This window comes from Phyllostomus discolor, chromosome 7 (assembly GCF_004126475.2).
Source record: "Phyllostomus discolor isolate MPI-MPIP mPhyDis1 chromosome 7, mPhyDis1.pri.v3, whole genome shotgun sequence".
Taxonomy (NCBI): Eukaryota; Metazoa; Chordata; class Mammalia; order Chiroptera; family Phyllostomidae; genus Phyllostomus; species Phyllostomus discolor.
Window position 1 is genome coordinate 104,962,318 of NC_040909.2, and position 14,012 is coordinate 104,976,329.

Sequence of the window (14,012 nt, forward strand, 5' to 3'; positions counted from 1 at the left end):
CTAACCAACTGCCACACCTGGCCAGGGCTCAAACTCCACTTTAGAGTACTCCACTTTAGAGTGCCTCTGTTTATATTATTTTTTCACACCTTTAAAACAATGAATAATTTATTACCTACTGTTTGATTCAACCCAAAGTTTCCTACTTACAGCTGTCAACAGTTTTACTGACGTTTGATTTTTTCTTTCTCATCTTTTCAATAGCTCTTCTTAGCAATGGGACCAAGAGAAGATTAAAAGGGCAATGGAACGAGACGCGAATTTCCAAGATGGTTCTCGCTATGTCATCTCTGAGCGCCTCGCATCAGGACCGACAGCCCAGCGCGCAGTTTTATTACTCAAGGGGCTCCAGCCACCCAGCTAGTTAATCAACGAGATGCAAACTCCGACCAGCCAAGCCCCGCCCCCGCGCGCCTTCCGGATGGTGTCCACTCGCCCGCGCAGATGGGACTCTCTATCACGGGAGTGCGCATGCACACAGCTTTCCAGGGGCCTCTTGGCTCTTTCCTAAGACTTGCCCTAAACCTGGTACCGCCTTGAAGGCGGGGCTGGTTCCCAGCCTGGCCAATGGCTCCCAGGGTGAGGGTTGAGGGGTGGGAGGTGCCTGCCGGCGGACGGTGCAGGATTGTTCCCTCGTGAGTGCTGGGATACCAGGTGGTCATGGAGGTGGTCTCTCTCGAAGAGCTGGACGAAGAGGAGCAGCTGGTGAGAAGGCATCGCAAGGAGAAGAAGGAGTTGCAAGGTAGGGCGGAGTGGGAGCCGAGACGTCACCGGACAGGCCGGTTCTGGGGGATCTTGGGCTTGGAATCTGCATCATTCCAGACTTCCGAAGTAGCCAGTGACCTCTTCCCATCCGCCTCCCCTGCCCTGGCGGACCCTTAATGCCCTAACCTCCAGTGGCTTCCTCTTTCCCAAACCCCGCCACTGTCCCCAGCCCGCTGCCCCTCCAATGCCGGTGTGAGAACACTCCCATCCCGGGTCTCCCTTTCTCATTCCAGCCCCAGTCACTGACGCTTGGCCCTAAATGAGTGCTCCTAATATCTAACCCCAATTTTAAGTTCTTAGAAGAAGTACTGAAAAGATTTAGAAACTAATATTGTTTTTCTTTTTTATTCTCCTACCCCAATACACTCGCGATTATGTTAATGAGGCTTTGAGGGGAGGGGGAGGACAACTCAACTTCATCTGGGCTGTTCTCTGTAATTGTCTGATTGTTATAAAATTATTCTTGTCTACATAATTATCTTATCTATATTCTCTCCCTTTATCATCCCCTCATTGTTCCTAATCGTATCAGGAAATTGTTTCTCATTTCCTCTTAATCTCTGGGTTTTTGACTTGAAGTTTTTGGTGGCTTTTCAGCCAAAATTCAAGGTATGAAGAATGCTGTTCCCAAGAATGACAAAAAGAGGAGGAAGCAACTCACTGAAGATGTTGCTAAGTTGGAAGCAGAAATGGAAAAGAAACATAAAGAGGAACTGGAGCAACTGAAGCTGACTTCTAAGGAGAGTAAAGTATGCCTCTTTTTGCCTACAGCATTTGAAAGCAGCTGCCCACTTCTGTTAAACCGTTTACTGTATAAAATCATACACTGGGAGGGAAATAAAGTCACCGATCATGCGCATGCATTACCTTTATTGTTGTTATGACCAGGTTTACACACGTGTTTTGTAAGGGAGGTCAGCCAAGGAAGTGCACTTTACCCATTTGCTTGCCCAGAAGATGAACAGATTGATCAAGTGGGCTAGAGGAAGCTTCCCCAAGTGAAATTTGGAAGTACAGACATGTAGTTCCAAAATTGCCATTAAATATGGTTGTGACCCCCGCCCAGTAAAACTACTTAAACTTCCTGAGCATAAATGTCTCCACATATAATGATACATCTGCTGTTTGTGTAAAGATTTTGTATGAATCAAATGGGACAATGAATGTGAAATCATTTTAAGATGTAAAAGTGGTTTATACTCAAGTTGTAATGAATGAAGATTTACTGATGCTTGTTGGGTAAATTGGAGTATACTGTCATCATTGTAACTTATATTTACTTTATTATTGTAGCTAATATGTGTTGTGTGCCAACTTATTGCATGCAGTATCTCATAAGTTCTCATAATAACACACTATGAGGTATTACCTATGAAGTAAGTGTAGATAATGCCATTTTCAGTGGGAACAGACTCAGTGTAAGAACATTGTCCTGAATTCATAGCATCCATTAAGTGCCAAAGCCAGAGCTTAGGATGTAAATATTGAATTTTTTAAATTTATTTTATTTTTTAAAGATTTTATTTATTTACTTTTAGAGAGGGGAAGGGGAAAGAGAGGGAGAGAAACATCAATGTGTGGTTGCCTCTTGCCCGCCCCCTACTGGGGACCTGGCCTGCAACCCAGGTGGGTGCCCTAGACTAGAAATTGAACCAGTGATTATTTGATTAGCAGGCCAGCACTCAATCTACTGAGCCACACCAGCCAGGGCTGAATATTGAATTCTAATTTTGTATAGTGGTGGTAGTTTATTGCTTGGGTTTTGAATATCAAGGATCAGACTCCATAACCTCACTCTGTATTGGTAGTTAGCAAGTTCTTATGTCTATGCAAAATTTTTCTACCATAATTAAATTTTACTTTATTTGGTTTATTTTTGGTCTCCTGTTGACAGGGAAAATGGCTTGTCTGTACTGATTTATGATAGTATATTAAACATAGTCTTATTTCCTTTAACTTTATTTTTATTAGCCAGGCATAAGATCCTGGCCTCCCATGCCCGTAACATTTTATTTCCAAGTCACAAGGCTTGGTGCTGCAGGTTTTTAGCTGTGATGTCACAGTCATGGTATACCTGATTGTTTCCTGACCTTTCCTGTTAGTGAGATGGTTTCCTTTGCTCTCTTAGGCTTTTTAGTTTTAAGATTTCTTTCCTAGGTTTCCAAGTACAAAAATGTTTGATTTTTAAGCTACATATTAGCCAACTAAAAATGCAGACTGCCTTTTTACTTTGAACTATTTTCATTTTCGTTAACTTAAGCTTGTCTTCTTTCTAAAAGCTGACTGAATTCTTATGTCATTGCTGTCTCATTTTTTCCATATGCTTCTCTGCATCTTGCCTATTGTCAGTATGGCAATTTATACATTTTAACAGATTCCTCTGAAAAAATGTAATACTAATTTCACTAAAGTTGATAACCACTCTTTAAAATCTTAATCTGATTTCGATATTTTGATCATTTGGATCGCCCTGGAGTATGCTGACTTTGCTGTTATTAGAGGCATTATTTGCAGTAATAAAATACTAGCTACGAATCCTGGTAGTTACAAATCTAGCATCTTTTTTCTTCAGCAAATACATAATCCCCATTTAATGATTAAGGCTGGTTGTAATATGTTAATGATATTTGTAAGTTAAATTCTATCTATAGCTGTCAGTTAGATGGGAAGGGATAGAAGAAGTTCACCTCGTTACTGGGGCCAAGAAGCAGTGCTCGGCAGGTTCCGGTTAGTTATGATGGAGAAAGACCTCCGCTGCCCCATCTGAGGTTATGAAAACAACACAGGACCTGTGTATCCTGTGAGCACGGTCAATGTTCAGAGAAGCGGAGGGTAGGGTGCAGAGTGAGTTGACCCCTAAAAGAAGTATTTAGATGAATGGAGTAGGCATGCTAAGGTGCGAAGACAGTGTGCAGGGATGAGGGCTATCTTTGAAGAGCCATAAGGAAACTTCCTGGGAATCTGAAAAATTCTCCCTTACAAATAGAGAAGGGAGACAGCTATGCTCTCATATTTATCTAGTGCTGTTACTTAAATTTGAATTGTGGGATTGCACATATTTGTCATTTTCAATAATAATGTAGTAATCTGATACTCGGAGTGTTTTTTATTAACGAGTTACTGCTTTCTGTTTTCTTCAGAGAGATTTTGATGCTGTTAACATTTCAAACTTGGTTCTTGAGAATCATCCGCCTCGGATATCACGAGCCCAGAAGAGACGGGTAAGAGAGTCCTGTTCCAAGTGTTTATGTTGGTGCTGCATGCTCAGTGCTGTCCCGGGTGCTACACAAGCAGAGAGTGGGAAAGAATGATGGAGTCGCTTCTGAAAGGGCCTGAGCTGACATTTATGAAGCGCTGGCAATCTGCCAGATAATAGACTAGGCTTATAGATTATATGAAATCTTTAGTCCTGACAACAATCCTATGAAGTAGGATTTCTTATCCCCATTTGATAGAGGGAAAGTAGGCCTAAGACAATACACAACAACATACTCAGTTTGCAGTTCTTATAGAAGGGTGAGCTAAGAAGGAGGGTGTACAAAGGATATTTTTTGCAAACATATTACTCCAGTCCTAATAATGCAGAATCTTCACAGTGTGGGCCTAGGTGATTCTGGTGCACAACTTTGCTTAAAAACTGTAGTAGTAAATGCTGAAACAAGGATTTGAACCTACAAGTTAAGCAAGATACATAGGTGTACACAATTTTCAGAGAATTATGTTTCCTGTGTAATGGTTAATTACAGTGAAAATTCACAGCAGTGTTGATGAAAGAAATTACAAACCTAAAGAAAGTTTATTTTGAGCCAAGGCTTTAGAGTTAATTCTAGAAGCATAATCTCAAAGGATTGAGATAGTGCTCCAGGAGGAAGTAGCAGTTTTGCAGGTTATTTTCTACACTGGAAGCAAAGGAGAAGACATAAGAAAGGTTATGTAAATTCCATTGGTGGCAGATTCAGGAGGCAAAAGAAAGTCAAGTAGGAGATCTCTAGAACTGGGTAAAAAGTAAAATCAAGAGATACACCCTGGCTGGTATAGCTCAGTGGATTGAGCGTGGGCTGTGAAACAAAGGGTTGCTGGTTCGATTCCTAGTCAGGGCGCATGCCTGGGATATTGATGATATCAAGTGATGATATCATCAGTATGATAGTGCTTGTGGGAAAAGGGAGGAAAATGGCAAAAATGGTTTGAGAATTTATTTCTATCCCCTTAGTAAATGTAAATTAGTCCTAATTATTATGAATTCACTTTACTACATTGTCCTTCTGTTAGGTCCCCAGTGGGGTCTACATGAGAGGCAACTACACATTGATGTTTCTCTCCCTCTCTTTCTCCCTCCCTTTCCCTCTATCTAAATAAATACATAAAATCTTTAAAAAAACATTTAAAAAATGGAGAGATACATGTTTCTTTCTTATTGGTGGATAGTTGACATTGGTGGATAGTTAGTCCTGGTGGATAGTAAACAAACAGTTTACAGAGATTTGTAGATCAAAGATAAGGATGAGGAATGTTGGGGTCACCTGGTCCCATACCAGGGTGTTTACCTGTAAAGGTCTGGAGAAGAAATCATTCTGACATTACCGTATATTACTCTAGATGCACAAAAACAGTTGACAGGGCTTTTTCAATGTGGAAAGTAATCTGTCTTGTAGGCCTTAGGGCATGATTTCCCACCATAACTCACTCAGGAAATTTTTATTTTTATTTTTTATTTTCATAATCAAGACATCCCATGTGGTTATTTTCAGTTATTACATGTGTCAGGCTTTCCGGGGCAGCCCCTTTTTGTTTGCAGACAGGAAAGTTCATTGTGTTAAATAATGAGTTGGAATTTAAAACAAATTTAGTTATTTAGATAGGATATTTAAAGTAGGAGAAATAGCATAGACAAAAATGTGGAAATGAAATTTTGCATTATCAAAGCTATAAAGAAACTGATTTATGGGAATTAATGAGTTCATGATATCAAAATTATGGGAATGAGATTAGATAGGTAAGCTGTTTTACCTTGAAAAAGAAATTTAAATCCAGTCTTTTTAGTCCCAAATATTGTTTTACTAGCACGTGATATTAGTGTTCACAGTAACTCGATGAAGTGATACTGTTTCCCTCCATTTATACATGTGAACCCAAGGCTTAAGACTTACCCAAAGTCACACTGTAAAGGAGATTAAAACCCCATCTAGTCTAACACCCAAGTCCGTGCAATATTAAATAAGATGCAAAGCCAGGCGCTGAGTATATGCAGATGAGAGAGGTGGTTTGGTGGAGCAGAGGGCGCAGGCGCCGCTCCCCTGCAGCCACAGGAGGGCCGACGCCTCCATTTTCCCCTGTGCACCCTATTAAAAAAAGAGAAAGAAAGGTAGTTTGCCTTTAAAGGAGTTCACAGGATAGAAGATTCTGCAAATGATGAGATCATCAGTATGATAGGGCTTGTGGGAAAAGGGAGGAAAATGGCAAACGTGGTTTGAGAATCCTATATTTCTATCCCCTTAGTAAATGTGAATTAGTCCTAATTATGAATTCACTTTACTACATTGCCCTCTTCTTAGGACAGAAAAGCTGCACTGGAAAAGGAGCAGAAAGAAAGGATCGCAGAGGCTGAACTTGAGAACTTACATGGAGCCAGACATGTAGAAGGTGAAAAACTCGCTCAGATACTGGCGGCTCGAGAGCTGGAGATCAAACAGGTGCCGTCGGATGGCCACTGCATGTACAGAGCCATCGAAGACCAGCTGCAGGAGCGGGAGAGCCCTCTGACTGTCGCTGCCTTAAGGAGCCGAACTGCTGAATACATGCAAAGCCACATGGAAGACTTTCTGCCCTTTTTAACAAACCCTAATACAGGAGATATGTACACACCAGGTAATTCAATTTTCTTTAATATGTCCTGATGTTTCAGTTGTGGCTGTCGTCATCGTTAACTAAAGTTCTTCCTCGGACAGAGACTAAGACAAACAGGTGTAGTCCTTTGGGCAGAAATACCTCAAAATTTAGGGAGAATTACCTTCTGTAATTTTAATAGATAGCAGTACGGCTTGCTTTATTAAATACCTAATTATTTTAAGTACTTAATTATTTCATAGTTAAAGTATATTGATCGTTTTATATAAGATACTGATGCACACACAGGAAATGCCTCCCTGGTAGCAGGTGGAGGCACTTTCTGCTGCCGTCTCTTGAGAACGGACTTTCACCTCATTTGTACTTTCACCCTGATTCTCTTCTCACAATTCTTGTGGTCTTTCAGTGGGGCAGGTTTTATAGAGGCCACATTTTTATTTTTTATTTTTTCAGTGTATTCTTTCAGATGCAGGTTTAGGCTTTAACGTACATGTCAAGATAGTGAATAAGGTGACAACTGCGGGGACTCGTTGCTTAAGCTAAAGAGAGGGAAGTAGGCCTGTCACGTAGTGAAGGTCGTTGGGTCACAGACTGAGGCAGGAAAGCAGAAATACTTCACTCTCAGATGATAGGGTGGTGGAGAAGGGTAGTGGGTTAAGTTTGGGCCTGGGAAGTGGATTAAATTCTGGAGGGGTGCCGGTGGAGAAGAAAGAAGTTTCTAGCTTGAGCAGTTTCATCAGGAATTGTGGGATCTCTAAAGGGGATTTTGTAATAGGAGTTAATAAAATTATTAAGTGCAATATTCTATTAATTCTCTACAGAAGAGTTTGGAAAGTACTGTGATGATATTGTAAACACAGCTGCATGGGGAGGTCAGCTTGAGGTAAGTTTATAATTATTTGTAGTGATTGTGGATAGTTAAATTATTTCTAAATCCCATCCATAGTGTTCAGATACTTTTTAGATGATCCCAGTTTCTCTCTGAAGTTTCCTTTTCTTTACATAGTTGCTATTTCTCTACTGACAAAGCATTGAACTAAGGAGTTAACATTCTTAGGCATTTCAGTATGTACCTTGAGGAAGTGAAGCGGTATTTCATTTTAGATAGCCCAGTTTTTGATATGGGTTGGTGAGGCCAGTGTCACGTCTGCATTAAATGTTTGCATTTGTTATGTTGCTGCTGGGTGTATATTTGATTTTTTGGACTTATGAAAGTTAAGATTTTACTTCAGTACAGTAATATTTACCCTAATGATTCAACTGACGAAAGTCAGTATTGGGAAAGTAATATATCCATTATATCAGATACAATAACAGTATTCTTATGTGAAATTGCAGTCAGGTCCTACCACACACATATGTTACAAATGTGTGATGCATTCCTCACTGATAGTGACTGAATGACTTGAAAACATTTTTGAAGCATTAAAATGCACACATTAAAAACAATACATTTTGCCCCATATAGGGAGTTAATCAGTGTATTTTTTTAGCTCCAACTATTTACCTTACTTTGGTAACTGTATTACAATAAAACACCTAAGTGGTGATGAGGCAACCTGGGTTATTAGAAAGTCAGGAGATAAGAGGGTAGATTTGGGGTTTAGGTCCTGGCTTTTCCTTGCACTTCTTAGTTTTGTGACCTTGTGGGAGTTAGTCAAACTTCCGAGCTCATTGCATGGGGAAAATAAAAACCCTGGGTGTAAGTCATTTGTGGTGGGCACTAAATAAGGCAGGGAGTATATGCATAAAAGTTTGTAAGCTAAAATGCCGGGTAAATGAATCTAGCAGTGTTATTAATACTGTGTATCGATGCGCTGGCTGGTGTGGCTCAATTGGTTGGAGCATCGTCCTGTTGAGCAAAAGGTCACGGGTTCAATTCCTGGTCAGGGCACATGCTTAGGTTGTGGGTTTTGTCCTTGATCAGGGCTGATGTTTCTTTCCCTCCCTTTTTCCTTTTTCTTTCATGCCCTTCCTCCTGTCTGTTAAAAAAAAAAAAAAAAAAAAAAAAGAGAGAACAATAGCATGTCCGCAGGTGCAGATTTAAAAAAATATGTGCAATGAATATATTAGTCATCTTGAATAGTTTGTGGCTTTGAGTACTTCACTTTAAGAACTGTGTTATTTAAAGGTATGACATAAATGTTTCTTCAAAATCAGATTTGGAGTACCCCTTCTGAGCCACCAGAGGGAACTGTGTCCATGCATTTTGTAGGGCTCTCCCAGGTCTCTAAAACTCAGGAAGTTTTTATAGTAGCTTTGTGATCACATTTGGAGTCATTAAAGATACTTAAACTTTCTTTTAAGGATCCCAAGTTAATATGAGAATTAGAAACCCCTCTCTAAATTCAGAAAAACCTTTTAAAAATTGTTTGAAGGACATTTCTCCTAAATTGTTCATCTCCGAAGCCATTTGAAATAAGATTCGCTGTTTTCTCAATGAGGTAAATTTAAATTATGATTGATAAAATCTTCATAGGATTTCTGAAGCCTGAGAAGATTTCGAGAGCTTTCTTTGCACCCTTCATTTCAAGCCAGCTTTAAAAAAAAAGTTAGGTATGAGAAAAAAGTGCCACAAAGGAACAGTTTGTGAGATAGAGTATGAGATTAAATTTGCCACTGTGAAAACATAGAATCTTTTTCATATTCCTGAAGTAATTTCTTTCCTTTGCTCAAAACCTCCTAAAAGGACTATGCTTTGGATGGAATGATCTTTTAATGGGGCAAATACATAGATCAGGGCCCTACATTAGACACTTAAATGATTGCTTTGTTTATGAACTTCCTCAGTTTGCAGGTCACTTTATTGCCTTGTGCTTGGCCTCAGTCAGGCCTCTTGCCCTTTCTCTGCCTCAGATTCTAGGTTTTTAAAATCAGTATAACAGTAGTACCTATCCCATGAGGTTATGTGAGGATCATATGCATTAATGACTATTACTCATCCAGCTTTACGCTCTAATTTTATATTTTAAGGCATACAATTCCTTAAACATGTGCACGGATTGGAGGGAAATTCTAGGAAAGTGTAGCACAGTTCATACATGTGTCTCGTCTTGTTTGGGCCTCGAAGAGCACAGCAGCAGCGCTGTCTGCACCGGTGGTGTGTCGTGTCGCCTGAAAAGCTTTCAGGAAAACACACCTCCCGTTCTCTGCTGTTCCTTCTTTCTCCCTCTCTCCCTCAAAATTGTTATTGGTTTGGCTTGGTGCTTTAACAGTGGTTTTTCAAAAACTTTTTATTATGGAAGTCTTCAGTTATATTCAAAAGTAGAGAGCCGGGCATAATGAACCCAATCCACCCATCCCCTCCTTTTATTCAGCAGGACATTGGTATTTCTAAGAAGCTCTTGTGTAGCCAGGGCCTGAAACTTCTGCATTTGGTGTAATAAATATCGTATTTATTTGTTAATTTGACAAATTTATATTAAGTGCCTACTGTGTGCCAGGTTCTCAGTGTGTGGTGTGGAACAGAGAGGATCAGTAGCTTATGATTTCGATGAGTTTTATATTTTTATTTTTTTTCACTAATACGTTTTCTTTCCTATAGCTAAGAGCCCTGTCTCATATTTTACAAACACCAATAGAGATAATACAGGCAGATTCTCCTCCTATTGTAGTTGGTGAAGAATATCCAAAAAAACCATTAATACTTGTGTAAGTACCTAGAAATGTCTACTGTTATATTTTTCATTAAGACAAACAGGATTATTAAAAGACTTCAGGTTGATTAATTTAAAAAACTATCTTCAGTGGAATTAATTATGTTTATTTTATGTTAAAAGCAATTATAGAATTAAAAAGCATTGTCAAAATATGTGATTTGGATAGTTGTTTGAATCTATGATTTATTTTTGTGTATGAATTAAGAATAAAGTCATTTCTAAAGGTTAGAAAGTTTTAGAATTAGTTTGCTTGTTGTCCTTGGTTTGCCATTGAAAATGCTAAAAGTTTTAACAAGTCAAAAGCTGAAATACATTCATGTTGTCTGGTTGTTTATTCCTTAGAGGTTCTTTCTTCATATTGTAAAAGTATTTTACGTGATTGAGAAATCTCCTCTGAAACAGCAGGAGAGTTTGCTATTGGCTGTTAGTGCTTATTGGCTAAACCTCCTACGGGTCATTAATGGCCTGGGTTTGGGTAAAAATTTTAAGCTTACTGAGCACTCAGCATTTCAATCCTTGTTTTTCCCCTCCAATGATTGTGCTTTAACTGACCTGTACTCAGCACAGGGTTGAAGGTCGTACTGACTGCTTATGCTTTTCACATGGTGTTGAACTTTTAAGTAATATGCCTATGTAGTTTGTTAAATGGCAACCTTTGTGGAGTGATTCATTCACGGTGCTTGGATTTATATGCATAATAAATACTTGTATATAAGGAATTATCTTCACTAAAATCACTTGTTTCTTTTTTTTTATTTCAGATATATGAGACATGCATATGGCTTAGGAGAACATTACAATTCTGTTACATGGTTGGTGAACAGAGCTACTGAAAATTGCAGCTAGTTTACAAAATGTTGCACAATTGTGTTTTAGTACAGTGTGCTGATATGAGTATTCATACCAAGTGCTGGATTGTTCTAAACATTACTGAAAAACACAACTACCTTAAATCAGTTTTATGGCAAAGCTGCTAACAAGTTTTTTTTACAAGATGTCAGAGATAAACTTTAACCAGTGTCACCATGGTGGTATTTTAAAAACACTTGTAAGTGCATTGTGGAGAACATCATTTGTAGACCAAGATGCAACCCTATTTGCTTATATTTTTATTAATATAGGATCCTGAACATTCTGTTGAAATAAATCTTAAATGTTTAACTAAAAGCTTTCAGTAACCATATCAATGTAATTTTTCTTGAAGGAATGAGATGAATCAATTTCCTTGTCATTGCAGTAATATGGGGATGGTGATAGCAAATTTAATCATGCTTAAACATGAACTTGATTGACCTTGGCTGGGTGGCTCAGTTGGTTAGAGCATCATCCCAAATGCCAAGGTTGCATGTTTGAATCCTGGTTGGGGCACATACAAGAAGCAGTCTGTGAATGTGCAAATAAGTGGGACAATAAATCGATGTTCTTCTCTTCCTCCTCTCTCTAAAACCAATAAATAAGAATAAGTAAATAATAAACTTGATTGCAGTAACCTTGGTGTAGATGGGATTACTGCTGTGAAGCTTTTTTATAACCCTACCAAAGTGAAGCTAAGAAGCTTGTTTTAATGATTTTAATGATTTTAATGTTTTTCCCTAGCTGAGAATCAGTTGTTAACCTTTATGAAATGAGACAAATTCAAAGGTAAATAGGTGTTTCCTATCAGATTTAAACCTCCTAAGAATTGCGTATTAGCCTTTTATTTGTGTGTAATTTAAAAAGACTCAACAGATTAACGTCTAATTCATTTGTTACTACTTGCTGTTTCCTAAGCAGAGTGCAATTAATATCATCATTTCTTGTTTAAAAATTTTCTTAAAAATCATTTTTTATTTTCAGTTATAGTTGACATACATTGTCATTAGATGCAGGTGTACACCCCGGTGATTAGGCATTGTATAACTCAGTGAGTGATCATCCACTAAATCTCTCACCCATCTGACACCATTCATAGTTATGAGGTTATTACTGACTGTATTCCTGATGCTGTACTTCACATCCCCATGACTGCTCTGTAACAAACAATTTGTACTTAATCCTTTCACCTTTTTTGCCCATCTCCTAACGCCCCTCCCATCTGGCACCCATCAAAATGTTCTTTGTATCTACGGTTCTGTTTCTGTTCTGCTTGTTCATTTATTTTATTTTTTACATTCAGTTATTGATATGTATTAATTGCCCTTTTTTTTTTTCAAAATTTTGATCTTAAAGAAGATGCTTTAACATTTTTGTGTAACACTGGTTGGTGGTGATGAACTCCTTTAGTTTTTTCTTGGCTGGGGAGCTCTTGATCTGTCCTTTAATTCTGAATGACAGCTTTGCTAGGTACAGTGATCTTGGTTGTAGGGTCTTGCTTGACAGTCTTATGGACATTCCCCTGTAGGTGACTAACTGCTTTTCTCTTGCGTGTTCTATAATCCACAGTCTGAGTTTTCTTAGGGGTCTGAAATTTATAAAATAATGAAATTTTAAAATACTAAATACCTTGGCTTTATTTTGAAGTAATCTGTTACTTTAAAAGATAAGTATTATGAAGTAATAAAACAAGGTATTATGAAACCTAGTAATTATAAATTTCATCTATATTTAAAGTATTGGAAAATACTTTATTAGCAGTTATTTTTTTGCCTAACAAGTGGCATTTTCTTGATTATAGGTTTATTTTTTATTTTTAATTTTTAAATGGTCAATATTGTTATGAATAATATTTATATGGGTGTCTTCTGTTCTTTCATAGAACTTCAGATAAAAGTGATTTTAGTTGTAATCTAAAACTGCAGTCTTTAAAAAGTGGCAGATGTTAATTTAAAAGCAGACATACTAGTTCAGTTTGCTCTGTGATGATTTCATAAGCTTTCTTTTCATAAGCTTTCCTTTTTGTCATAACTCAAAAAGAATGTTGGAGTTCTGGAATATGTGTTAAGCCAACAATTTTATCCAGTTAAATATGTTTACAACTTGTATTAAGCAAAAAAAAAAAAAAAGTATGTATAACTATAGTGAACAATATTGTTTTGTTCATATTATCTGTTTGCCAAAATAAGAATAAAAGATGAATTAAGTAAACATTTGTTCAAATTGTTATTCATGAATAATCTTAGAATATTGACATAGAGAAAAAACCCTCAGGAAGATTAAAGATGTTTTGTAATCAACGGATGAGAGAGCTTCTAAAATTCTTTATTCTACAGAGGTTTCACATGGGAACCCAAAATAGAGAAGGGATCACAAGGAGATTATGGGTGTGGCTTTTGTCTGATAGAATGAAATAAACTTACGATAAATTTTGGACGTTTTTAAAGGGATACCAGTTTAGGGTCAAAAGTGACAGTATGAAGTGAAAAGAGGGTCCCTCATAACCTGCTGTGGGAATGTAACTGATGCCGCCCTTTGGGAGACAGCCTGGCAGTTCCGAAGTTACCGTAGGACATAGTAATTTCTCTCTAGATACATAACAAAGAAAATTGTACACAAGTGTGCATAGCATTATTTGTAATAGCCAAAAAGTAGAAACAATTTAAATGTCCATTAACTGATAAATGGGTAAGTATTTTTAGACCATCAAGAGGAAGGACATACTGGTACATGCTATCACATGGAGGAACCCTGAAAGCATTATGCAGGTGAAAGTCACAAAAGACCACATATTGTCTGAGGCCATCTATATAAAATCTCTAGAATAAATCTGTAGGTGAGTGGCTGCCTTGGGTGGGAGTAGATGAGAGGAGTGGGGGAGTGATTGCT

General features: G+C 38.0%; 1 protein-coding gene across 2 annotated transcripts; it reads left to right on the plus strand.

Moving 5' to 3' along the window:
* The first annotated feature begins 492 nt into the window (after positions 1-492).
* Positions 493-13,329, plus strand: OTUD6B (OTU deubiquitinase 6B). 2 transcript variants are annotated; one of them, XM_028534057.2, is made up of 7 exons: positions 495-742; positions 1,363-1,514; positions 3,906-3,986; positions 6,321-6,633; positions 7,434-7,495; positions 10,157-10,263; positions 11,033-13,329. In XM_028534057.2, exons 1-7 carry the CDS (start codon positions 661-663, stop codon positions 11,115-11,117), a joined length of 882 nt encoding a protein of 293 aa, XP_028389858.1. In that variant the 5' UTR covers positions 495-660; the 3' UTR covers positions 11,118-13,329. The 2 variants fall into 2 exon arrangements, with proteins under 2 accessions (XP_035887120.1, XP_028389858.1); XM_036031227.1 differs by lacking the exon at positions 10,157-10,263 and having other exon boundaries at positions 493-742; positions 11,033-11,260.
* The last annotated feature ends 683 nt before the right edge of the window (positions 13,330-14,012 follow it).